The 25494-nt window shown below is 43.1% G+C and overlaps 2 protein-coding genes and 1 long non-coding RNA gene across 5 annotated transcripts in view; 1 reads left to right on the forward strand and 2 right to left on the reverse strand.

Annotated features, from left to right (window-relative positions):
• LOC106608939 (uncharacterized) lies at positions 1-23901 on the forward strand. Of its 2 annotated transcripts, none has more exons than XR_001329616.2 (3): positions 1-94; positions 12553-12662; positions 23618-23901. It is a non-coding gene; the product is annotated as an uncharacterized lncRNA (long non-coding RNA). The 2 variants fall into 2 exon arrangements; XR_006770611.1 differs by lacking the exon at positions 1-94 and adding an exon at positions 385-529.
• Positions 3234-20346, reverse strand: alox12 (arachidonate 12-lipoxygenase). Its single transcript, XM_014207174.2, has 14 exons — positions 19956-20346; positions 16963-17118; positions 16633-16834; positions 12527-12608; positions 12318-12440; positions 11875-11981; positions 9960-10132; positions 5671-5814; positions 5377-5580; positions 5205-5291; positions 4854-5023; positions 4193-4415; positions 3931-4101; positions 3234-3689 (listed from the first exon to the last, which is right to left on the reverse strand). Exons 2-14 carry the CDS (start codon positions 17107-17109, stop codon positions 3510-3512), a joined length of 2013 nt encoding a protein of 670 aa, XP_014062649.1. The 5' UTR covers positions 17110-17118; positions 19956-20346; the 3' UTR covers positions 3234-3509.
• Positions 22907-25494, reverse strand: part of LOC106608903 (proline-, glutamic acid- and leucine-rich protein 1) — a 9612-nt gene continuing 7024 nt past the window's right edge. Inside the window, exons 2-4 of one of the 2 annotated variants that reach the window (XM_045721849.1) lie at positions 24653-25323; positions 23516-24380; positions 22907-23273 (exon numbers count right to left, since the gene is read on the reverse strand). In XM_045721849.1, coding sequence (XP_045577805.1) covers positions 23185-23273; positions 23516-24380; positions 24653-25291 — 1593 coding nt within the window. In that variant the 5' untranslated portion in view covers positions 25292-25323 and the 3' untranslated portion in view covers positions 22907-23184. Of the gene's footprint in view, positions 23274-23515; positions 24381-24652; positions 25376-25494 lie in introns of those variants that run through there. The other variant, XM_045721850.1, reaches the window with a different exon arrangement.

The raw sequence follows: 25494 nt of genomic DNA on the forward strand, positions 1-25494 counted from the left end.
GCAGTGCGTCGAGAAGTTGAGGTGCGACGAGTTCGAAGCCATCTGGGCGCAGTGACAGTGGCACGCACCAGGTTCACGCAAACGAAGACGTTATGTAAGTACAAATCTCCAGCAATGGGTAGTGACCAGTACAGTAGGACAGATGAGAAGAGACTGAGTGTAAACAATTTTCTTCTTGCACGTTGTAGTTGGATGCTGTCATTGGTGAAATGTCAGAATGATTCAGCGAGCGCAACAGCCAACTGGTGGCGGCTCTGTGTGCCCTTGACCCAGAGAGCCATGACTTTGTAGATGTGAAAAAGGTTAAACCAATGCTGGATCTGAGCAAAACTGATTTGGTGGAAGCTGAGTTTAGTGTCGCTCGCCAGTTTTTGAAGACCACAGCTACATGCGATAACTAATTTTCCACTTTGACAAACGTGTTCAGTAACCTCAGAAGAACCATGCTAAAGATTTCGGGGAGAATGGAATGATCGATTACTCAGGAAGTTCCACAGAGCATCAAGGAAGCTGCAATTCTCTTGAAAGGGTAAGATTGAAACAATCGAGAGATGAAAATAAAATGTTAATCTTGCTTTAGTGTGTAGGGCGCTGTCCATCGTGCTGATAGAGCGCAGCGAGATTTCGTGGCACTGAACCTGTCACTGCTTGGTCAAAAACATGTTTTAAACGTTTGTGTTTATTGTGGTATAGCGTGAAATTAGCAATGCAAGAACCCAAAATGACGCATACCTACCAGTATGTGTCATCATAGAAATAAATAGACTACATTCTATTATGGTTTTCTTGGTTTCCTATTGGTTTTCGTTGATGTATAAATAACTGTACGTATTGGAAACGTGTTTATGTTAGGCTGGCATTGCTTAATTAATTACGTGGGTCGGATTTTATTCACAGAAGTGTATTGTGCCATGTCACAAGGTGTTGCTGAACTCATGAGCGAGCGGCATGCTTTCCCATGTTTAAAGCCGGCCTATTTATTTGGCAAGACAGCTGGCTGGATCTCACTGTAGTTGGCTATGTTTTGGTTATTTTGATATCCATTCTAATTTTGTTCAGTTAATGTAATTAGCCTAAATATGGATTGTTTCATGCCTTTATCGAAGTGATATTTTGTTTACTAGGCCTACTACTTGGTACCGCTGTTTTGTTCTGTTCCATTCTTTCACATTCACAGTTGTGTCGGTATTCTAAGCCAAACTGCTATTCAGTATTTTTGTTTGCATGCATGAACAACTAGTTTGCATGATTTTGGTAAGATAGCTGTGTGTAAGGCTGCATTCATATAGGCTGTTTGTAGTATGTGAATTGCCCTATCTATCTTGTTGCTTAAATTCATTACCAAAATGGCCTAGCTGATTGGGTGCTGTCCATTGTGCTGATACAGCGCAGCAGAGATTGGCTACAGATTTCAAAAGCACTCAAAGATCTCAGAGCCTCTGCATTTGAACTTTATGTTTATTGTGGTATTGAGTAATTATATAAGCAGAATTCAATATAATTCCGATGCAAGAACCCCCCCAAAATGTATCCACCTTGCCGATTTCAACTGCTCCCTTAGTCCTGGTGCAGGGTCTGGATTTTAGTTCTGGGTTAACTGAGATAAAGGTTAAGGCAGTGTTTGCTGGAGAGCTATAGTTGATGGCCTATCCACTAGGCAAAAACATTGAATCAATGTTGTTTCCACATAATTTCAACCCCAAAAATGAATGTGATGACGTGGAAAACAAATTGGATTTGCAAAAAGCGATCAATGTAACGCATTTAGTCTTTTTTTCACCCAACTTTTAACCTAACTCCAATGACATGGTGCATTTTTGTTGTTGATTTCACGTTGAATTCATGTTAGTTGAGAACTCAACCAATGTACAGAACCAGTCAAAAGTTTGGACACACCTACTCATTCAAGAGTTTTTCTTTATTTTTACTATTTTGTACATTGTAGAATAATAGTGAAGACATCAACACTATGAAACAACACATATGAAATCATGTAGTAACATTTTTTTTTAATAAATCAATATGTTTTATATTTGAGATTCTTCAAAGTAGCCACCCTTTGCCTTGATGATAGCTTTGCACACTCTTGGCATTCTCTTAACCAGTTTCATGAGGAATGCTTTTCCAACAGTCTTGAAGGAGTTCCCACATATGCTGAACACTTGTTGGCTGCATTTCCTTCACTCTAACTCATCCTAAACCATCTCAATTGGGTTGAGGTTGGGTGATTGTGGAGGCCTGGTCATCTGATGCACCACTCCATCACTGTCATTCTTGGTCAAATAGCCCATACAAGGCTGGAGTTGTGTTTTGGGTCATTGTCCTGTTGAAAAACAAATGATAGTGTCACTAAGCGCAATCCAGATGGGATGGTGTATCACTGCAGAGTGCTGTGGTAGCCATGCTGGTTAAATGTGCCTTGAATTCTAAATAAATCACAGACAGTGTCACCAGCAAAGCACCCCCACACCATCACTCTTCCTCCTCCATGCTTCATGGTGGTAACCACACATGCAGAGATCATCCATTCACCTACTCTGCGTCTCACAAAGACACGGCGGTTGGAACCAAAAATCTCAAATTTGGACTCATCAGACCAAAGGACAAATTTCCACCGGTCTAATGTCCATTGCTTGTGTTTCTTGGCCCAAGCAAGATCTCTTCTTATTGGTGTCCTTTAGTGGTGTTTTTTTTGTGTGTAGTAAATTCGGCCATGAAGGCCTGATTCACGCAGTCTCCACTGAACAGTTAATGTTGAGATGTGTCTGTTACTTGAACTCTGTGAATAATTTATTTGGGCTGTAATTTCTGAGGCTGGTAACTCTAATGAACTTATCCTCTGCAGCAGAGGTAACTCTGGGTCTTCCTTTCCTGTGACGGTCCTCATGAGAGCCAGTTTCATCATAGCGCTTAATGGTTTTTCCGAATGCATTTGGACTGACCTTCATGTCGTTTCTCTTTGCTTATTTGAGCTGTTCTTGCCATAATATGGACTTGGTCTTTTACCAAATAGGGCTATCTTCTGTATACCACCCATACCTTGTCACAACACAACTGATTGGCTCAAACACATTAAGAAGGAAAGACATTCCACAGATTAACTTTTAACAAGGTACACCTGTTAATTGAAATGCATTCCAGGTGACTACCTTATGAAGCTGGTTGAGAGAATGCCAAGAGTGTGCAAAGCTGTCATCAAGGCAAAGGGTTGCTACTTTTGAAGAATTTGTTTTAACACTTTTTTGGTTACTACATGAATCCATATGTGTTATTTCATAGTTTTTATGTATTCACTATTATTCTACAATGTAGAAAATAGTCAAAGTAAAGAAAAGCCCTTGAATGAGTACGTGTGTCCAAACTTTTGACTGGAACTGTATATCAAAACTAGAAGTTGAGCTGACGTCTGTGCCAAGTGGGATGCTCCTCACCAGGGCCCCAAATGCGATAGTCCGGCCCTGCTCCTCAGTAAGTAAAAAAGTAATGGTGATAAGACATTGGGGTCTAATCTATATAGTAATGCTGTTCTCGATGCGGCTGGGCAGGAGGAAGAGGTAAGGTAGCTCCAGTCCCTGGTTCTGGCTCAGGATGTGTTCCTCTATATCCTTCAGTTCCTTTCTGAACCTGTCAATCACCTCCTGGGCCTGGGGCTCAGTGAAGTACTGCTCTGGATACTGACCCAACGGGACCTGGAGCAGAGAGGGGGATAGGGGAAGGGGGAGAGAGAGAGCGGGAGAGAAAGAGAACGAAAGGAGGTGGGAGACAAGGGTTTCATTCAGTAGGAGCAAACGGGAGAAAGCGTTTTGAAATGGAACCAACAATGTATGTTGAGGTGGTACCACCCCCACTTAAAAAAATATGTGTAACTACTCACATGTTTGACTGGAATTCTACGGGCTCAGCTAGCGTTAGCGTAACCCTTTAACTTACTGCATCAGGCTGTGGCCGCCCCAGGTGCCATGTGATCGCCATCTCCAAACATGTTTGGCTGACATCAGGCAGGCTGTCCATGATCATCTCCATGGTAACAGCATCCTTGTCGGTTGGCGTGGGGTGACGCATGGTGCACGGGGTGTTGGGTACCCAAGCACACCAGTCAAACTATGTTAAAGAGAGCAGAGTAAGTTAATAGAAATGTGTGCTTGCTCGCTCGTGTGCCTGGCGTGTGTGTGTGTGTGTGTTTGTGAAGTACCTGTCCGTTGTTGGTGGCCGCGTGCTGTGCTGTGCTCGTGAAGATGGCTACACTCAGCAAGGTAACCAGCTCTGCTTTGTTTTTTAGTTCGTTGGACAAGCCAAACGTGGGGACATCGACAAAGCCCTCCTCAGCGATGTCCTTTATCCAGTTCTGTAGCTCAGGGTCTTCCACCACATCACTGTCACAATGGTAGTACACAGATATCATCCCTGAGACAAAACTATGGAGGGGTGGAGAGAGGGAGAGAGAGGGGGAGGGGGAGAAAGAGGTAAACAAACAGTGAGGTAGAAATAAAGATGGAGAATAAGAGTAGGCTAATGAAAGGACGTAATACTGCACAAAGATTAAAACGTCTTATTTTCCCAATATGAAGTTGAGCATGTCCATATTTCAGGCCTAAGAGCATGCCTCCTCCTTGCTTCACCGCTTACAACCTAATAAACAATGTGTCTGTGGTCATAAAGAAGTGGTCACACGGGCATTGCACCTGTGTATGGCGTCCCACAGTATCAGACTGTGCTCCATGTAGAAGTAGTCTCTGAGCTTAGTGGCTCTGCACCCTATTCCCCATTTAGTGCACTACTTTTGACCAGGGCCTATAGGGAATAAGATGCCATTTCGACCACAGCCACATAGGAGTAAAAATAGAAGTAAAAACCTGTGTATGGCGTCCCACAGCATGAGGCTGTGCTCCCTGTAGAAGTAGTCTTTGAGCGTGGTGGCTCCGCGCTGTTGGAAGTCCCAGCAGGGCTGGAGAGAGCGGTAGGTCAGGACCTTGTACTCTCTCTGGGACAGGACGAGCAGGCCCTCCCCTCCTGTAGACACCACCTGGAGGAAGAGAGCAGGAGGATGCTGTCAGCTTAGACCGCAATGGTGGGAAATCGAACCACTGGTCCACCACTTTCAAAGCTGTCCTATCTGTGTCCCTATGACATTTCGCACATTCGGGGGGTTACAAAATATGAAATGGGGAAAATAGAATCGTCAAGGAAGAGAATAGTTTGCTGACCCTTTTGAAGATGCCGTCAGCAGAGACGAGCTGAGTGCGTCCCCTGCAGTTGATCTCCAGAGTGTAGCGCAGGTGGGGAGCCAGGAGCTAAAGACAGAGAGAGGGATGAGACGGCAACACACGCACACACACACAAACACATGCACACACACACGCACACACACACATCTACCTTGTATACAGGGTGTACAGCGGGAAGTTGACGTAACGTAGCCACACAGAACACTTCTACCAACAGGTGCGTTCTCAACAGGTGTGACAGCAACTGGAACACCTGGAACTCCGAGTGACGGACCCAGATCTTAGCCAATAGCCAGGCCAGGGGCGGGTCATTAGGCAGGAAGATGGGGGTGTCCAAGCCAGGAGTCTGTCCTAGCTGGAGAAGAGAAGGGATTAAGTGTGTGTGTGTGTCTGTGTGTGTGTGTGTGTGTGTGTGCTCGTGCGCGTGCGTGCGTCCCAGTCCTACCTGTATGGCAATGGGTATGAGTCCCTGGTCAGGGTGCTCATATAGTAGACACAGAGGTGCAGCGATGTACTGTGGTTTCCCCCTGATTACATTGGTGGGAACACCATCCATAATGGCATAGTCAATCAAGTAGATGTTGCCAGCCTAGAGATGAAGGGAGGAGAGCGCAAAATCTGTAGAGGCAGCTGAGGCTAGGGTTAAGATAGTATTTTTTCTTTTAGGGGGTAGATCAGCTTTAATATTGCAGATAGATTGTGGCTTCTGTCAATGTAATTGTCTGCATCATTTCCAAATCCCATATATATTTTTTGACAATATATATACAGTACCAGTCAATAGTTTGGACACACCTACTCATTCAAGGGTTTTTCTTTATTTTTACTATTTTCTACATGGAAGATTAATAGTGAAGACATCAAAACTATGATATAACACATGGAATCATGTAGTAACCAAATAAGTGTTAAACAAATCTAAATATTTTTTAGATTCTTCACAGTAGCCACCCTTTGCCTTGATGACAGCTTTGCAAATTCTTGGCGTTCTCTCAGCCAGCTTTATGAGGTAGTCACCTGGAATGCATTTCAATTAACAGGTGTGACTTCTTAAAAGTTAATTTGCGGAATTTCTTTCCTTAATGTGTTTGAGCCAATCAGTTGTGTTGTGACAAGTTAGGGGTGGTATACAGAAGATAGCCCTATTTGGTAAAAGACCAAGTCCATATTATGGCAAGAACAGCTCAAATAAGCAAAGAGAAACGACAGTCCATCATTACTTTAAGACATGAAGGTCAGTCAATACGGAACATTTCAGGAACTTGAAAGTGTGGTCGCAAAAACCATCAAGCGCTATGATGAAACTGGATCTCATGAGGACCGCCACAGGAAAGGAAGACCCAGAGTTACCTCTGCTGCAGAGTTACCAGCCTAAGAAATTGCAGTCCAAATAAATGCTTCAGAGTTCAAGTAACAGACACATCTCAACATCAACTGTTCAGTGGAGACTGTGTGAATCAGGCTTTCATGGTCAAATTGCTGCTAAGAAACCACTACTAAAGGACACCAATAAGAAGAAGAGACTTGCTTGGGCCAAGAAACATAAGGAATGGACATTAGACCATTGGAAATCTGTTCTTTGGTCTGATGCAGACAGCACAGTAGAGCAGGTAACATTATATTATAGTAGAGCACTGTACGAGTAGAGTACAGTATAGCATATTATAGATGTCTATGTTTTGGCCAAATAGATGTTAATGTTTGGGCTCTTGAAAGGTTGGAGCCCCCTTGCTGGCTATACATCTCAATACTCTACACTTTCTTCTGAAGTGTGCACTTGTCCACTTCTCACATGGTGGTCCTGTGTAGCTCAGTTGGTAGAGCATGGCGCATACAACTTTAAATTTGAGATGGCACAAGCAGCGCCATTGAGGCTGTCACAGAATCCATAATGGCACAAATACAAATATGAGACCTCTATATCTCTATGGTGTTAATTGTTTTTTGACTTATTTTGTAATTTAAAGAATCTCCATAACTAACATATGTCTGGATATCTTTCATTTGGACATATTTACATTCCAGCAAAACATATTTTAATCCTAAAACCGTACGTGACATATTTCTTGATATACAGTTGAAGTTGGAAGTTCACATACACCTTAGCCAAATGCATTTAAACTCAGTTTTTCACAATTCCTGACATTTAATCCTGGTAAAGATTTCCTGTCTTAGGTCAGTTAGGATCACCACTTTATTTTAAGAATGTGAAATGTCATAATAATAGTAGAGTGATTTATTTCAGCTTTTAATTCTTTCATCACATTCCCAGTGGGTCAGAAGTTTACATACACTTAATTAGTATTTGGTAGCATTGCCTTTAAAATGTTTAACTTGGGTCAAATGTTTCAGGTAGCCTTCCACCAGCTTCCCACAATAAATTGGGTGAATTTTGGCCCATTCCTCCTGACAGAGCTGGTGTAACTGAGTCAGGTTTGTCGGCCTCCTTGCGCGCACACGCTTTTTTCAGTTCTGCCCACAAATGTTCTATAGGATTGAGGTCAGGGCTTTGTGATGGCCACTCCAATACCTTGACTTTGTTGTCCTTAAGCCATTTTGCCACAACTTTGGAAGTATGCTTGGGGTCATTGTCCATTTGGAAGACCCATTTGCGACCAAGCTTTAACTTCCTGACTGATGTCTTGAGATGTTGCTTCAATATATCCACATCATTTTCCTCCCTCATGATGCCATCAATTTTGTGAAGTGCACCAGTCTCTCCTGCAGCAAAGCAACCCCACAACATGATGCTGCCACCCCCGTGCTTCACGGTTGGGATGGTGGTCTTCGGCTTCCTAACATAACGATGGTCATTATGGCCAGAGGACATTTCACCAAAAAGTACGATCTTTGTCCCCATGTGCAGTTGCAAACTGTAGTCTGGCTTTTTTTTATGGCGGTTTTGGAACAGTGGCTTCTTCCTTGCTGAGCGGCCTTTCAGGTTATGTCGATGTAGTACTCATTTTACTGTGGATATAGATACTTTTGTACCTGTTGTCTCCAGCAGCTTCACAAGGTCTTTTGCTGTTGTTCTGGGATTGATTTGCACTTTTCACACCAATGTACGTTCATCTCTAGGAGACAGAACGCGTCTCCTTCCTGAGCGGTATGACGGCTGCGTGGTCCCATGGTGTTTATACTTGCGTACTATTGTTTGTACAGATGAATGTGGTACCGTCAGGCATTTGGAAGTTGCTCCCAAGGATGAACCAGACTTGTGGAGGTCTACAATTTTTTTTCTGAGGTCTTGGCTGATTTCTTTTGATTTTCCCATGATGTCAAGCAAAGAGACATTGAGTTTGAAGGTAGGCCTTGAAATACATCCACAGGTACACCTCCAATTGACTCAAATGATGTCAATTAGCCTATCAGAAGCTTCTAAAGCCATGACATCATTCTCTGGAATTTTCCAAGCTGTTTAAAGGCACAGTCAACTTAGTGTATGTAAACTTCTGACCCACTGGAATTGTGATACAGTGAATTATAAGTGAAATAATCTGTCTGTAAACAGTTTTTGGGAAAATGACGTGTCATGCACAAAGTAGATGTCCTAACTGACAAAACTATATAACTCTATCGCCAAAACTATAGGTTGTTAACAAGAAATTTGTGAAGTGGTTGAAAAACGAGTTGTAATGACTCCAATCTAAGTGTATGTAAACTTCCGACTTCAACTGTATTAGATGTTCGGTAGTGACACTTAAAAATACATTAAGATTTACCAACTTGCTCACACAATTTCTCCAAAATGTTTTCAGACAGACTACTCATCATGTGGCCATCCTGGAGAGGGGTGCAATCCCATCACCTGGTGATATTTGTAGGGTTGTAGCTTAAGGCACCTTCATTCTACAGTCTTTTAAAGTGTGTGTTTAGGTAGTGACATCAAAATGTGTTTAAAAATAACCCTAACAAATAATTAGATCAGTATCTTTCAATGTAATAATAGAACAACTTTAGATGTTCTTTTGAAATGAAAGTGTAATTTTGTTTTTACATTGCTTTATTTTCAAACATGAAGTTTAGGAATTCAGGGTTTGGGACAGGTGTATAAACGATTACTGTGTACTATATTAACTTCTATGTTTGTTATTGCCTTGGATTGAATTAGAACATATCATGATGTAAATAAATGTCCTAAGTTTGAAGACGTAATTGTTTAAAAAAAAAATAATTTGGTGTGGGACTGCAATTTACACCACTTCTGTAGAATCACCCATATACAGAATAGGCTCCGGTCAAAAGTAGTGCACTATATAGGGAATAGAGCTCTGTTTAAAAGTAGTGCACTAGGGAAAAGAACTCTGGTGAAAAGTAATACACTATATAGGGAATAGGGCTCTGGTCAAAAGTAGTGCACTATATACGTTATTAGAAAAAATAAGTGCTTTCTAGAATCTGAGGGTTCTTCGGATGTCCCCATAGAAGAACCCTTAGAAGAACCCTTTTTGGCTCCGGGTAGAACCTTTTTGGGTTCCACGTAGAACCCTTTCCACAGAGGGTTCTACATGGAACCAAAAAGGGTTCGCCTATGGGGACAGCCGAGGAACCCTTTTGGAACCCTTTTTTCTAAGAGTGTAGGGAATAGGGCTCTGGACAAAAGTACCTTATTTTGGAATTAGGGCTCTGGTGAAAAGTAGGGCACTATTTTGGGAATAGGGTGCTATTTTGGTACGTAGACAGAAGAACAGGGAGATGGACCCCAGGGTGGTCAGATAGATCGCGGGGCCCTACCTTGAGCTCCTTGTCCAGGGTGGTCCTGGGTGCCAGCGACCCCTGCACCATGTCTCCAGAGACGGGGAAGTTTCCTGGAAGCTCCTTGCAGCGCTGGATCATGCGGGGGTTTGAACCATTCAGACACTGGTACCCAAAGAACCAATCTTCCTTCCAATGCTCCATACAGTACTCTGGAACCATAGGGATAATCAATAAATCAATCAACCACAGAATGAAAAAAGTACTGTCTGAATGTATCAATGATCATTAATTAATATAATAATCTACACTACCGGTCAAAAGTTTTAGAACACCGACTCATTCAAGGGTTTTTCTTTATTTTCACTATTTTCTACATTGTTGAATAATAGTGAAGACCTCAAAACTATGAAATAACACACATGGAATCATGTAATAATCAAAAAACAAATCAAAATTAATTTAAGATTCTTCAAATAGCCACCATTTGCCTTGAATGAGAACTTGTTCTCAATTTGCCTACCTGGTTAAATAAAGGTAAAATAAATAATGATATTTTCTCAGTTTAGTTATTTTAACAACCAGTTAATCCAATAGCAAAACATTTAAAATACATGTTTCATAATTGCCTGTTGAATGTAGTATGCTACAGCAATGTAAATGACTGTGCACTACACTGTTTTCATATTAGGCAATTGACTGAACAGAAAATGTCCATAACTTCTATCCCATGGGTGATCAAAGGTGTGATCATTGCAAACATCTTTCACAATGTAATCAAATTAAAGAAACATTATGTATTGAAGGCACTAGTTTGCGTCAAGCCTGTTTTGAGCATTTGGAAATAGGCTCTCATCGAAATCACAGTAAATATCCCAATTGTTCATGCACCTGGGGGAAAAAACCTTTTGGCATAGCGAATCCAAGCCTGACAGGTCTGGATTGAAATCATTGCATGCCTCATCCACGGCCTGAAGGAGGGTGGTACGCTCATGGTGATGGCAATCATACATCTTCCACCTGTATTGTAATCGTGTATTGTATTTTACAGTATTGTACGTAAATACAATACTGGATACATGTTTAGTGTATAGGGGATGCGTTTCTTTCTTGTTTTGTACTTTCTGGATTATTTGCGTAGTGGTATTGTATTGCTGCACTGTAGGAGGTAGAAACAGAAGAATTTCGCTGCACCTGCTGTAACATCTGCTAATCTGTGTACGCAGCCAATAAACTTTGATTTGTTACATACAGTACATCTCTGATCTTGTCAATATCAGATGAAAAAAAAAAATTGCTATGAAGTAAAATCATAAGTAATCATCATAGTAGTAAATTTGAGTATATATACTTTTTATGTTTCTACTTTACAGACATACATTTGAATTTGTTCTCAAAATCTGTAGTAGACGAACCAGTTCTATAGGTTTTGTGTGTTGTACTTAGTCAATTGAAAATGTGCTTCGAGTTTTGAAACGACTTCCTTTTTGATGATGTGTTTTGAGTTTTGTACTAAGAATTGTAAAAATGTTCAACATACTTGAGAAAATTGCACCAAAGCAATAAAAAAACTGTAATATATGATATACTGTATAATAATAGGACTGAGAGTAAATATAGAGAAGTCTTATACGTAATGTGGGAAAATGAATTGACCATATATGAAACAATTATTTAATAAATTCTTTAAAATATAACAAATTTACCTAGTTACTTTATATGAACATGTATTGCAATGTGAAACAGTAGATTAAACACTGATTAAGTTAGGTGAAAACTGTTGTTGCATTACTCCGAGGCCTCACTTCCTAAATGTCTAGAATTATGAACAGGAAGAGACGGCAATTAAAAGTGGCGGCCTGTACTCTACAACCAATAGCACATCTGATGCAGATAGGAGGGAGGGCTAAAGCACTGAATGTAAATACTGTATATTTGTTTTACTGTACTCTACCAGCTATGGGGCTTTTGAGTTTCCAGAAGCATCGTTTAAAGTCCTCCAGATCATCCCATGACTTTCCAAACCTGATGGCTAGTTTCTTCAGAGACAGCTCTAGAATACTTGGAGGGAGAGGAGGGTGAGAGAGATGGGTGAGAGAGAGATGGATGAGAGAGGGTAGAGAGAGGGGGCGATGGGTGCGAGAGAGAGGGTAGAGAAGGGGGGCGATGGGTGAGAGAGGGGTAGAGAAAGAGATCGAGGGGTGGAGGTGGGGTAAAGAGAGAGAAATGGAACATCTTTTTTAAGAAAGGGGGAAGTTGAGACACGTAATGTGGGTAAGACATATGTTTGAGCAAGTGAGGGACATTTTACATTAGATTTAGGGGAAATTTGACCAGCATGTGTGAATGTCAATGCATAAGAATAACATCACAGAGAAAAATGTGTGTGTAACTCACGCATAGTGTAAGGAGCCTTCAAAGTCGCTCCTTTTCTCGCTGTCAAAACGTACATCCTGATGCAGGTCTGCTTCGGTCTTGGCATCGATACACTTGGGAATCCCAGAAGCCCATGCAGCCCATCTGGATAAACAAACATAACTGTTAAGATCTAGGCTCTCTATCTGGAGGGATTGGAATTGGGACAACATTTCTGTAATCTCACTGACCTGTATATCGTTTGTCTCTCCTGCAGTTCTGCTTTTCTGTGAGCCAATAGCTGAGGAGAGGTATCATCGCAGAGTATCTTCGCTAAAGGAGGGAGAGAGACAGCGAGAGAGAGGGATGACTCACTCACACGTACAGGTAACTGCCAAAGTAAAGGAAGCACTTGAATAAATGAGGGACAGAAATTATATTGAATGCAGGTGCTTCCACACAAATCAAATCCAATTGTATTTGTCACATGCGCCAAATACAGCAGGTGTAGACTTGACAGTCAAATGCTTACTTACAAGCCCTTAAAACCTCTTCACTATAGGGGGCAGTATTTTCACGGCCGGATGAAAAACATACCCAAATTAAACTGCCTCCTACTCAGACTCAGAAGGTAGGATATGCATATTATTAGTAGATTTGGATAGAAAACACTCTGAAGTTTCTAAAACTGTTTGAATGATGTCCGTGAGTATAACAGAACTCATATGGCAGGCAAAAACCTGAGAAAAATCCAACCAGGAAGTTTGACCTCACATGGTTGTAGTCATTTCAAATGATGTTCTATCTAAACTACAGTGTCTGTGATGTCATATTGCACTTCCTAAGGCTTCCACTAGATGTCAGCAGTCATTAGAACCTTGTTTGAGGCTTCTAGAATGCAATTTGATTGAATAATACCCGGAACAGTAAGTGGTCGGGCTGGGGTCATTGACTTACCTCGTGCGCGCTCACGCAGGGCTAGCCATTTTTATTTTTCTTCTGTAATGAATCTGCTATTGTCCAGTTGGAATATTATCAAAATTCTACATTAAAAACACCCTAAAGATTGATTGTGAACATGGTTTGACATGTTTCTACAAACGCTGAGGGAACTTTATAACATTTCGTCGACGGTGGATAGATGCATTTTGGAATGGTGATCTGGACGCGCCATCAAAACGGATTTATTGCAACATAAATTATGGAATTTATCGAACAAATGAACATTTCTTGTGGAAGTGGGAGACCTGAGTGCATTCAGCCGAAGATCAGCAAAGGTAAGATAATATTTGTAACATATTTCAGCGTTTTGTGGATGCCGTGGCTGGACGGCTAACTGAATAGCTTGGGGCTCAGTACTCAGAATATTGAACAATGTGCTTTCTCTGGAAAGTTATTTTGAAATCTGACAAAGCGGTTGCATAAAGGAATAGTTCATCTATACTTCTTTAATTAATTGTTATATATTTTGTCAACGTTTATGATGAGTATTTCTGTAAATTATGGTGCCCATTCACCGGTAATTTTGGGGTGAATACATTTTCTGAACGTCACGCGCCAATGTAAAATGGGTGTTTTGGATATAAATATGAACTTGATGGAACAAAAAATGCATGTATTGTCTAACATAATGTCCTAGGAGTGTCATCTGATGAAGATCGTCAAAGGTTAGTGCATAATTTTAGCTGGTTTTGTGCTTTTGGACGGCTACTCTTGCTAGGAAAATGGCTGTGTTGTTGTTTTTTTGCTGTGGTGGTATCCTAACATAATCTAATGTTTTGCTTTCGCTGCAAAGCCTTTTTGAAATCGGACAACGTGGTTGGATTCAGGAGAGGTTTATCTTTCAAATGGTGTAAAATAGTCATATGTTTGAGAAAATTGAATTGTGGTATTTTAGTTGTTTTTGTATTTCGCGCCATGCGATCCCATTGGCTGTTGGCTAGGGGTTCCGCTGGCGGAACGGAACCCCCTAGATGTAAGAAGTTAACCAACAATGCAGTTAAGAAAATACCCCCCCAAAAATGTAAGAGATAAGAATAATAAATAATTAAAGAGCAGCAGTAAATAACAATAGTGGGGCTATAAACAGGGTGCACCGGTACAGAGTCTATGTGCGGAGGCACCGGTGTCGAGGTAATTGAGGTAATATGTACATGTAGGTAGAGTTATTAAAGTGACTATGCATAGAAAATAAAAGAGATTAGCAGCAGCATAGAAGGGGGGGCAAAGCAAATAATCTGGGTAGCTATTTGATTAGCTGTTCAGGAGTCTTATGGCTTGGGGGTAGAAGCTGTTTAGAAGCCTCTTGGACCTAGTCTTGGAGCTCCGGTACCGCTTGCCGTGCAGTAGCAGAGAGAACAGTCTATGACTAGGGTGGCTGGAGTCTTTGACAATTTTTAGGGCCTTCCACTTACACCACCTGGTATAGACGTCCTGGATGGCAGGAAGCTTGGCCCCGGTGGTGTACTGGGCCATACACACAACCCTCAGTAGTGCCTTGTGGTCGGAGGCCGAGCAGTTGCCATACCAGGCAGTGATGCAACCCGTCAGGATGCTCTTGATGGTGCAGCTATAAAACCTTTTGAGGATCTGAGGACCCATGCCAAATCTTTTCAGTCCCCTGAGGGGGAATAGGTTTTGTTGTGCCCTTTTCACTACTGTCTTGGACCATGATAGTTTGTTGGAGATGTGGACACAAGGAACTTGAAGCTCTCAACATGTTCCACTACAGCCCCGTCGATGAGAATGGGGGCGTGCTCTGTCCTCCTTTTCCTGTAGTCCACAATCATCTCCTTTGTCTTGATCACGTTGAGGGAGAGGTTGTTGTCCTTGCATCACACGGTCAGGTCTCTGACCTCCTCCCTATAGGCTGTCTCATCGTTGTCGGTGATCAGGCCTACCACTGTTGTGTCATCATCAAATGATGGTGTTGGAGTTGTGCCTGGCCGTGTAGTCATGAGTGAACAAGGAGTACCCTGAGGGGATCAGTGTGGCGGATGGGTTGTTACCTACCCTCACCACCTGGGGGCGGCCCGTCAGGAAGTCCAGGTTCCAGTTGCAGAGGGAGGTGTTTAGTCCCAGGGTCCTTAGCTTAGTGATGAGCTTTGAGGGCACTATGGTGTTGAACGCTGAACTGTAGTCAATGAATAGCATTCTCACATAGGTGTTCCTTTTGTCTAGGTGGGAAAGGGCAGTGTGGAGTGCAATAGAGATTGCATCATCTGTGGATCTGTTGGTGCGGTATGCAAATTTGAGTGGGTCTAGGATTTCCGGGATAATGGTGTTGATGTGAGCCATGACCAGCCTTTCAAAGCATTTCATGGCTACAGACGTGAGTGCTACAGGTCGGTAGTCATTTAGGCAGGTTTCCTTAGTGTTCTTGGGCACAGGGACTATGGTGGTCTGCTTGAAACATGTTGGTATTACAGACTCAGACAGGGAGAGGTTGAAAATGTCAGTGAAGACACCTGCCAGTTGGTCAGCACATGCTCGAAGTACATGTCCTGGTAATATGTCTGGCCTAGCGGCCTTGTGAATGTTGACCTGTTTAAAGGTCTTACTCACATCGGCTGTGGAGAGCGTGATCACACAGTCGTCCGGAACAGCTGATGCTCTCATGCATGTTTCAGTGTTGCTTGCCTCGAAGCGAGCATAGAATTTATTTAGCTCGTCTGGAAGGCTTGTGTCACTGGGCAGCTCTCGGCTGTGCTTCCCTTTGTAGTCTGTAATAGTTTGCATGCCCTGCCACATCCGACGAGCGGGAGTTCTTCAATTTGAGGTGAATAATCCCAGTTCTGATGTCCAGAAGCTCTTTTCGGTCATAAGAGACGGTAGCAGCAACATTATGTACAAAACAAGTTACGAACAATGTGAAAAATTAAAATAAAAATAGCATGGTTGGTTAAGAGCCGATAAAACGGCAGCCCTCCCCTCCGGCGTCATTTTGCACAGGTGTGGTTCCTGAGTTAATTAAGCAAGTAACATCCCATTATGCTTAGGGTCATGTATAAAAATGCCCAGTTGCCCATTATTTTGGCTACCATGGCTAGAAGAAGAGATCTCAGTGACTTTGAAAGAGGGGTCTCAAAGGAGCATAGGGGTTTTAACGGGTGTGTGTGTGAACACTTATGGGAATTTTTGGAGCTGCCCCTGAGACAGCGTTTTTGCGCCACCAACAACTAAACATCAAATGATCGAATTTCTATGCCAAGGTGCATCGAAGCTATTCTGGTGGCTCGTGCCCTTTGTTTGACCAAATCTAGGACACAGATCTAGGATCAGCTTTCTCACCCCAAAACATAACCTTTATCACTAAAGGGAAGAAAAAAAACGCAAACTGACTCGAGAGCGGTATTACCTGTGCCTTCTCGTATCTCCACCTTGACGTCTCCTATGAGCCAGCGGTAACAGGGGAAGGTGAGGGCTGTACCACCACCTGGTGGCTCCACGGTGACATAGCGACAGAACCAGTTATCCTCCACCCAGTAACGCTGCTTCTCCAGACGAACCAGGAGGAGAGGACCCAGAGGGGCCGAGCTACACACCTTGTACTCATCCACCTGGGGGGTAGGGAGGGAGAGACGCACATACACACTTTATACGCTTGATATGAACCTACCTAAAAATGACGCACACATACACCTTGTACTCCTCCTGGATCACACACGCGCAACACAGCCCTACTTACTGCTCCTCTACAGAAGTCCAGTCCAGGGTTGTCCAGGATTGTTCTCTCACTCTGTCCATTCTCTCCCACCAGGGTGACATATATGTAGTTATTGGTGCCCGAATACTCTGACGTGCCTGTAGCAACTGTCACCTTATATTCCTCCATCTAAAAACACTGGTCATCACACACACACACACACACACACACACACACACACACACACACACACACACACACACACACACACACACACACACACACACACACACACACAGAGAGATGCAGTGAAACACAAGGAGACATAAGCCTGAGGCTGTTGGCTGTATGTCAGAACATTTCTGAGTGTGATGTATAGGGGCTGAGGAGTCTTGTGTGTCCTCAAACACTGATCTCAGGTCAGTTTAATGTTTATCCTCTTATGGTTCAGGTTAAGACTTGAGGAGGATAACCTGATCCTATATCAGTGCCTAAAGGTAGACCAGCTGGCAGGCAACTTCATGGTCATTTTCAATCTCTCCTTATCCCAGTCTATAATCCCAACATGTCTCAAGTTGACCACCATCATTCCTGCTCTCATAGACTACCTCCCTGAAGCACTAACATCTGTAATCATGAAGTGCTTCGAAATGCTGGTCATGGCATACATCATCTCCATCATCCCAGACACCATAGACCAGGGGACTCCGACCTTTTCTAGCAGGAGAGCTACTTAAAAAAAAAGAAACATGTCGCGAGTTACAATTTATTTTCTAGCTTTCAAATAGGCACATTCTTCTTTTCTCCTCTCCCCTGCAACTCTTCTCCCAGGTCCTTAGTGTACAAGAGAAAGTAGTGCTTTCTGTCAATATACCTGGTAAAATAATGGTTATTATAAACTGGGTGGTTCAAGCCCTGAATGCTGATTGGCTGACAGCTGTGGTATATCAGACCGTATACCACGGGTATGACAAAACATTTATTTTTACTGCTCTAATTACGTTGTTAACCGGTTTATAATAGCAAAAAGGCACCTCAGGGGGTTGTGGTATATGGTCAATATACCACGGCTAAGGGCTGTATCCAGGCACTCTGCATTGCGTCGTGCTTAACTTTAAGGGTTAAGCGCTATGATATCAGTTTAGTATTTTCCCCAAGCAAAATGACCTGGGACATTTTTCCTGGTTTTAGATTATTATTTGCACTAGAAATTACAATTGTTCATAGAGAAACAACGAATTTGGATGTTGTGAGTCCACGTCATGCTTAAATCACACCAGAAGACCAATAATTTTTTTTAGGTCTGGCAAAAAAAACGAACAAATAGATTTTTGAGTGTAATTCCCCTTTGTTTGCCATCTGGCCCTTTAGTTGCACATCTAGCGAGTGAAGAATGTGTGATCTAATGTGCCGGTCTAGACGTGTTTCTGTACTGCTGCTGCTCATTTCATGGCAAAGTTAGCAAATAACAATACAAAAAAAATGGATCCAAATAATTTACTTACTCATGACATACCTTTTTTGCCAGGTTAGCCTACTTTTGCAGTTAACATTTAGGCCTAATTGAGAACTTTTTGGGGAAAGTGTTTCTGTCCAACCACAAGACTGTTATCACATCAACTGGTACACACAGAGTGACAGACAAACACACCACACAGACAGATTGGCAATATTGCTGGAAATCAATTGCCAGATATTGTGTTGGGTTTGGCTTTTCGGCCCTGTTTGCATGTATATCCTACTACCAGTCGCTTTTTATTTATAAACCCACCTGAACCGCTCCAGTAACCCTGCACATTGAATAAGGTTCTGGTACTGACCTGTATATACTTGCATTCTAATGTTACTTTAACTCTTATTGTAGTTCATGTGTTTTTAAAATATTTTTTATATTATATTTTCTATTATTATCTATATTATTATTATTATTATTATCACTGCATTGTTGGGAAAGAGCTCTCAAGGGAAGAATTGAACTCTACTGTTGTATCCTGTGTACGTGGTGAATCAACTTTGAAACTTTGCATGGATTAATAGCCTACATCAGGCACACAGTTCTCGGTACATACCTGATAGGTACGGCACCCCTCGCTCTAAACAATGGAGAGACTGTGAGCTAAGAAAATGTACCCAAGACTCATTACTTAAAGCTTATGTTTGCACTTGTGCTTTTATCGCTTTTTTTTACAGCGTGTAGCCCGTCCAGCCCTTTCCCTACGGTAATATCACTTATTAACTTTGCCTGCCTTCCAAATGGCACCCTATGCATTTGGGCAGGTAGTGTTCTCCTGGCATCCGCCAAACCCAGATTTTTCAGTCTGATTGCCAGATGGTGAAGCGTGATTCATCACTCCAGAGAACGCGTTTCCGCTGATTCAGAATCCAATGGCAGCGAGCTTTACACCACACTTGGCATTGCACATGGTGATCTTAGGCTTGTGTGCGGCTGCTCTGCCATGGAAACCCATTTCATGAAGCTCCCGACAAACAGTTCTTGTGCTGATGTTGCTTCCAGAGGCAGTTTGGAAATCAGTAGTGAGTGTTGCAACCAAGGACATACGACTTTTATGCGCTTCAGCCGTCGGCGATCCCGTTCTGTGAGCTTGTGTGGCCTACCACTTCACGGCTGAGACGTTTTTGCTCCTAGACGTTTCCAACTTTGCAATAACGGTGCTTAAAGTTGACCTGAAGAGCTCCAGCAGGGCAGAAATTTGACGAACTAACTTGTTGGAAACAAGTACTTTTCTACCTTGCATTTCAGTACTTTTCTACTTTATATTTCAGTACTTTTCTACCTTACATTTCAGTACTTTTCTACCTTACATTTCAGTACTTTTCATTTCAGTACTTTTCTACTTAACATTTCAGTACTTTTCTACTTTACATTTCAGTACTTTTCTACCTTGCATTCCTATAGCATTCCCTTAGGTAAAAGCCTAGTCCGTATGTAATCTATTGCAGAATAAAATGCATTCATTCAGAATGTGTGTACAGTTTGTTCATCAGACATTATAACAGCAAAAGGAAGAACTTACCTCACTGCTGTTAGGGAAAGAGAGAGAACATTCACTGTTTGGCTCCAAACACTTTTCTCTACACCTCTTTCTCTCTCTCTCTACCTCTCTTGTTAATTTCCGTGTCACTAACCCTTCCCCGTCCCTATTTCCTCTTCCCTCACTCTCTCTCTCTCTCTCTCTTTCTTTCTTTGTGTAGAGTGCAAATTTTCTTCACGCCAGAGCAACCCTCTCTCTCCTCTCTTCCCCCTCTCTGAAATCTCACTCAAAGTTAGTCAGTCCACTCCACTGTCAACCGGTTCAGTCATCCAACAGCAGTCTTCTACACTTCAAAATACACTTGAATAAAAATCCTCTCTTTCATTCACACCCTCTCACAACCTGTCCACGTTTCCAAGCTAATGACTTGGCTTCTCTCTCTTCCCCCTCCCTCTCTCTCTCATGCCCTCCTCCCTCTGGCACCCCTCCCCTTCTCTCTCTCTTTCTCTCTCTAGCACAAGGAAATGAGAAGTACACCAACCTCTGAGCATACAGAGAGATAAGGTATACAAAATATCAGAGGCATCATGCAAAACCTAGTCTAAAAATATGTAAACAACCCAACAAGCATCTCTCCTGAACTTACACCTCCATGTAATCGTTCACACACTGTTATATATAATTATAGTGTCATATCCGATGTTCTCTTCAGACAACCCCTACAGAGAAGCACAATACTGAGTAAAATTAAAAAAATGAAATGTATTCCTGAAAAAATATGACTTCACAAATTCAAATGAGGTTCTCACATATGTCAACATGCATAATGTCACTCTGCTTATAGCTTTCACACATCTATGAGATGTGGTCTGAGTAGACCTTACTTCTATCTGCAAAATTTGAGTCGCCTTAGAGACTGCCCTATTGTGTTTCGTCCAACGGGGATAGATTGTGAGCGTTAGGGTGGAATGTGTAGACTTTGACATGATTTTCAGCTTCATCCTGTGGGCTAGAATCATGCTTGTTCTAAACATTTAATCTTTGGGCAAAGACTTAACTGACAGGTCACAGTCACACACTCTTCTTTAAGAACTTTAAAAACGATCAGTCAAGATGCCCCAGGATTCAACCTAGTTTTGACACAGTATTCAAATAAAATGTTATTTGTCACATGCTTCGAATACAACCTTACCATAAAACGCTTACTTCTAAGCCCTTAACCAACAATGCAGTTCAAGAAATGGAGTTACGAAATAAATATTTAGGGTTAGTTATGTGAAATCCATAGATTATGGCCTAATACATTTATTTCAATTGACTGATTTCCTTATATGATCTGTAACTCAGTAAAATCTTCACAATTGTTGCCTGTTGCATTTCTATTTTTGTTCAGTATAGAGTATAGAGGTCTTTCTTTCATTGATCCCTATATTCTGCACCCGTTCTCTCAATGTATTCTAGCGAGTCTGTTGACTAAATTCTAATTGAAAAAGGTACACCTTATTTAAAGGGATGACTTAAGATCAATTTAATGAAAACTCAAGAGAAAATCCGTTGGCCAGCAAGTGGGAGGGTATTCAGCGTGCGCATGGGAACCACGCCTGCAAAGCCCGTTTACCCACCTGCATAAAGTACGTCTGAATACCAACTAATGAGAAGTGTGTAGGAAAGGCGTACGTTTCCTAAATCGAATCGGCCCCACAGTGAAGAACATTTGGTATTGCAAAACGGTTTTTAGCAGTGACGTTGTTGAGTGTATGTAGAATGAAGAAACATCTTAAAACCTTCACAGAATGTCTGCATACACTTACGCCTCTAAATTAAGCATTGACAAGGCGGGTTCACACCCTCAACACAGCATAAAAACCCAAGATGATTCGTTCCCAAAGTGAACACACAAACTGAAACTGCTCCTGAGACGATACAATAGAGACTTGACAGTTATTCGTTTCAACATGTTTGCATTTGACGTTTTATTTTATAAGAAAAGATGGGAGAACAAAAAGAACAGAAGTTATACTGTATATAAAGATCCAAAAACATGATGATATGTGATCAAAAACACACTACTACTACACTCACTAACCATAGAATAGCACACACACCAGTATGAGCTGCAAAGTCTTTATGGTTGATGTAAAATAATCTTTATGGTTGATGTAAAATAATAGTCCAGAGAATTGTATTACAAATGCATCTACTGTGATCGTTTAAGACCGATCTAATTCCAACCTCTATGGCTGGCTGTGTTTACACAGGTAGCCCAGTTCAGATATTTATTTTACCTTTATTTAACCAGGTAGGCAAGTTGAGAACAAGTTCTCATTTACAATTGCGACCTGGCAAAGATAAAGCAAAGCAGTTCGACACATACATCAACACAGAGTTACACATGGAGTAAAACAAACATAGTCAATAATACAGTAGAAAAATAAGTCTATATACAATGTGAGCAAATGAGGTGAGATAAGGGAGGTAAAGGCCATGGTGGCAAAGTAAATACAATATAGCAAGTAAAACACTGGAATGGTAGATTATATTTATTTCACTAATCGGTCTTTTGAACAATTAGAACAGCTCTGAAATAGATCTGATGTGATTGGTCAAAAGACCAATTAGTGAGAGGCCTCCCAAGTGGTGCAGTGGTCTAAGACATTGCATCGCCACGCTAGCTGTGCCACGAGAGATTCTGGGTTAGAGTCCAGGCTCTGTCGCAGCCGGCCGTGACCGGGAGACCCATGGGGCAGCGCAGTTGGCCCAGCGTCGTCCTGGTTAGGGGAGGGTTTGGCCGGCAGGGATGTCCTTGTCCCATCGAGCACTAGAGACTCCTGTGGCGGGCCGGGCGCAGTGCACGCTGACACGGTCACCAGGTGCTTCCTCCGACACATTGGAGCGGCTGGCTTCCCGGGTTAAGCGGGCATTGTGTCAAGAAGCAGTGCGGCTTGGTCGGGTCGTGTTTCGGAGGACGCACGGCTCTCGAACTTCGCCTCTCCCGAGTCCGTACGGGAGTTGCAGCGATGAGACCAGACGAACTACCAATTGGATATCACGAAATTGGGGAGAAAAAGTGGTGTAAAAAAAATAAAACAAAGACAAATGAGTGGAAAAAAGATCAGAATTGGGGTGCCTGTCTAAACCCAGCCTCAGTGTGTTGATGTTTGGAACATTGTGTTAGCAGTATGTTGATAATGAAAGAATGTGTGAGACTATGGAAGAGGCTCTAAATCGAGTTTTTCTGATGGTACTGTGATGGAGCCGTGTCTGGCCTGGTTTAGGATGGCCGGTTGGATGCAGACGGCACATTTTCTACATTGTCCGGAGGGCAGGCTACGAAGTCGGCTAGCATGGACGCCATCGCTTCTTCATCCAACAGAGAGAGAGAGTGGGTTGTTAGATAACGTTTGTTGACCTAATTCTGTGGCAGAGGAAATGCACAGCAGTCATTAACCAACATAATTTGTATATCTACAAAGTATTCCCCCTAAGCCATGTCCGTGTAACACATGGGAAACGTGTGGGTTGTACAGTACAAAAAGCCTGAGTTGTATAATGGTTATATGGACACTTTTTGAACAGTGTGTTTGAGAGAGTCCTTGTCTTACCTTTTTCTTCTCTGTTCCCTGTCCTGTTCCTTCCTCCTCTCCCTCTCTTCCTCTTCATCCCTCTCCCATCCTCTCCCTCTTTTCCTTCTTTCTCTCGTTCAGGCCCCTCTCCCTTGGTCTCCCTCGGAGCGGTTGATGACCTCATATCTTGTCCGGTATTGTCGCCGCCCTGTTTGGATATTTCTCCCTCCTGATTGGATGGCTGATCGTCAGCGTCCACCCTCACTTCCGGTGCAGGCTCCGCCTCCTGTTGGTGTTGAGCAGCAGGACCGTCTTCAGAAGAGGACGTTCCCTCCGGCCGATTGCCTCCCTTCTGCTCCCATGACCTCACTTTCTGCCCATGCCCGGCCTCTTCCTCATCTAGCTCCTCTCTCTCTCTCTGAGCTCCGCCCGTCACACACAGGATCTGAGGCATGGTCGGGTCATTCATTCCTTCATCCTCCTCTCCCTCTCCCTCTTCCTCCAGCACTCCGATGCTCTCTACCTCCTGAGCCTTTATCCCTCCTTCCCCCTCGCTCTCCACTCGGAATCCTCCTATCCCTCCCTCCTCCGCCAACCCTCTGAGCACCTCTCCTTCCTCTCGTCCTCCCATCCCTCCTCTCCTCCCTTCTCCGTCCAACAGCCGAATCTCTCCCTCTTCTTCATCCTCCCCCTCTTCCGCCTCATAATCATCAAGCTCTTCATCATCATATTCTTCCTGATCTGGGAAATCGCTCTCTTCCTCCTCTTCCAGCTCATCCTCCATCTCTCCCTCCTCCTCTTCTTCATCAGAGCTGTTGATATTAATGACAGTGTGATCTTCGTCAATGGATTGCTGTTGCTGCTGTAGGGCTCTGCTGGACTGGGCTAACTGGTTCTGGTGAACCTGTAGAGTTCGAGAATTGTATTTAAAAGGCGCAATACGTAGAAATAGCTCTGCCATTTCCTGGTTTCTAAAATTCAATTTTTTGGGCCTGATTTCAGTTTGTGACAAAACAAGCTATGTGTAGTGTAGATAATCATTGTACCATCCATACCGTTGTGAAATGTATTTTCAATAACCCAAAATATTGTATTTTCAGCTGGTGTACAAAACCAAAAGATAAAAGACACACAAGCGAAACTTAACGACAGGACATTTAAGTGATTTTTTTGTACCTGTATGGGGAGACCCAGTGCTGTAGGTTGACCTGGTGCTGGAGGCTTGCCCTGGAGCAACATCTGCTGGAGCTGGGCTCCATGCAGGGAGTCAGCCCCGACTCCTAACCCCACAGAGGGTTCCCCGAGTTGGGCCACACCGGTGGAGTTGAGAGGGGGAACCAGAGAGACTAGCGGAGATGGAGGGAACAAGTTGATGGTGGAGGAGGGGAGGAGAGGGTGAGGGAGGGAGGTAGAGGGAAGGTCGTTGGAAAGGGGGAGGGAGATGTCGCCCCCTGGACAGGGCACGGGGAGTGTGACGCCACCTGGTGCTAAGGAAGACCTGGGAAGAGTGGCCGCAGCGCTGGTGCCATCTTGGCTTTCTAACATCAGCATCCTCTGTGGCACGATGACCACGCTATCGTCCGAATCGCTCTCTAGCGAAATCTCCACATCCTCGACCTCTTTGTCGTAACGGATGAAAACGGGTCTCTGGCCGCCGGAGAGCCCTGGAAGAACCAGAGGTAGGTGGTTGTCCAGGGAGCTGGGGAAGGGAGGTCCAGGGGTGGGCCCCCCTAGGAGGGTGGGGAGGGGGAGGTTGGATGCCTGGGGGGGGTGAAAGAGAGGGAGGGGGTGCGCGGACGGAGGAGGGAGTTGCATATGGTCAGGGCCTCTGTACAGAAGGAGGATACCTGGAGAGAGAGGGAGAGACGGGGATAAAGAGAAATAGATTCAGTAAGCAAATGTATTCCAAAAGGTCGCTTGCTAGTCCAGTACATTTCACTAAGGATGCAAATTTGCCTGAGCTAACCAAAAGCAGAAAATAACAGCACACATGGAAAATACTCCTACGCTATAAACAA

This window comes from Salmo salar, chromosome ssa07 (assembly GCF_905237065.1).
Source record: "Salmo salar chromosome ssa07, Ssal_v3.1, whole genome shotgun sequence".
Taxonomy (NCBI): Eukaryota; Metazoa; Chordata; class Actinopteri; order Salmoniformes; family Salmonidae; genus Salmo; species Salmo salar.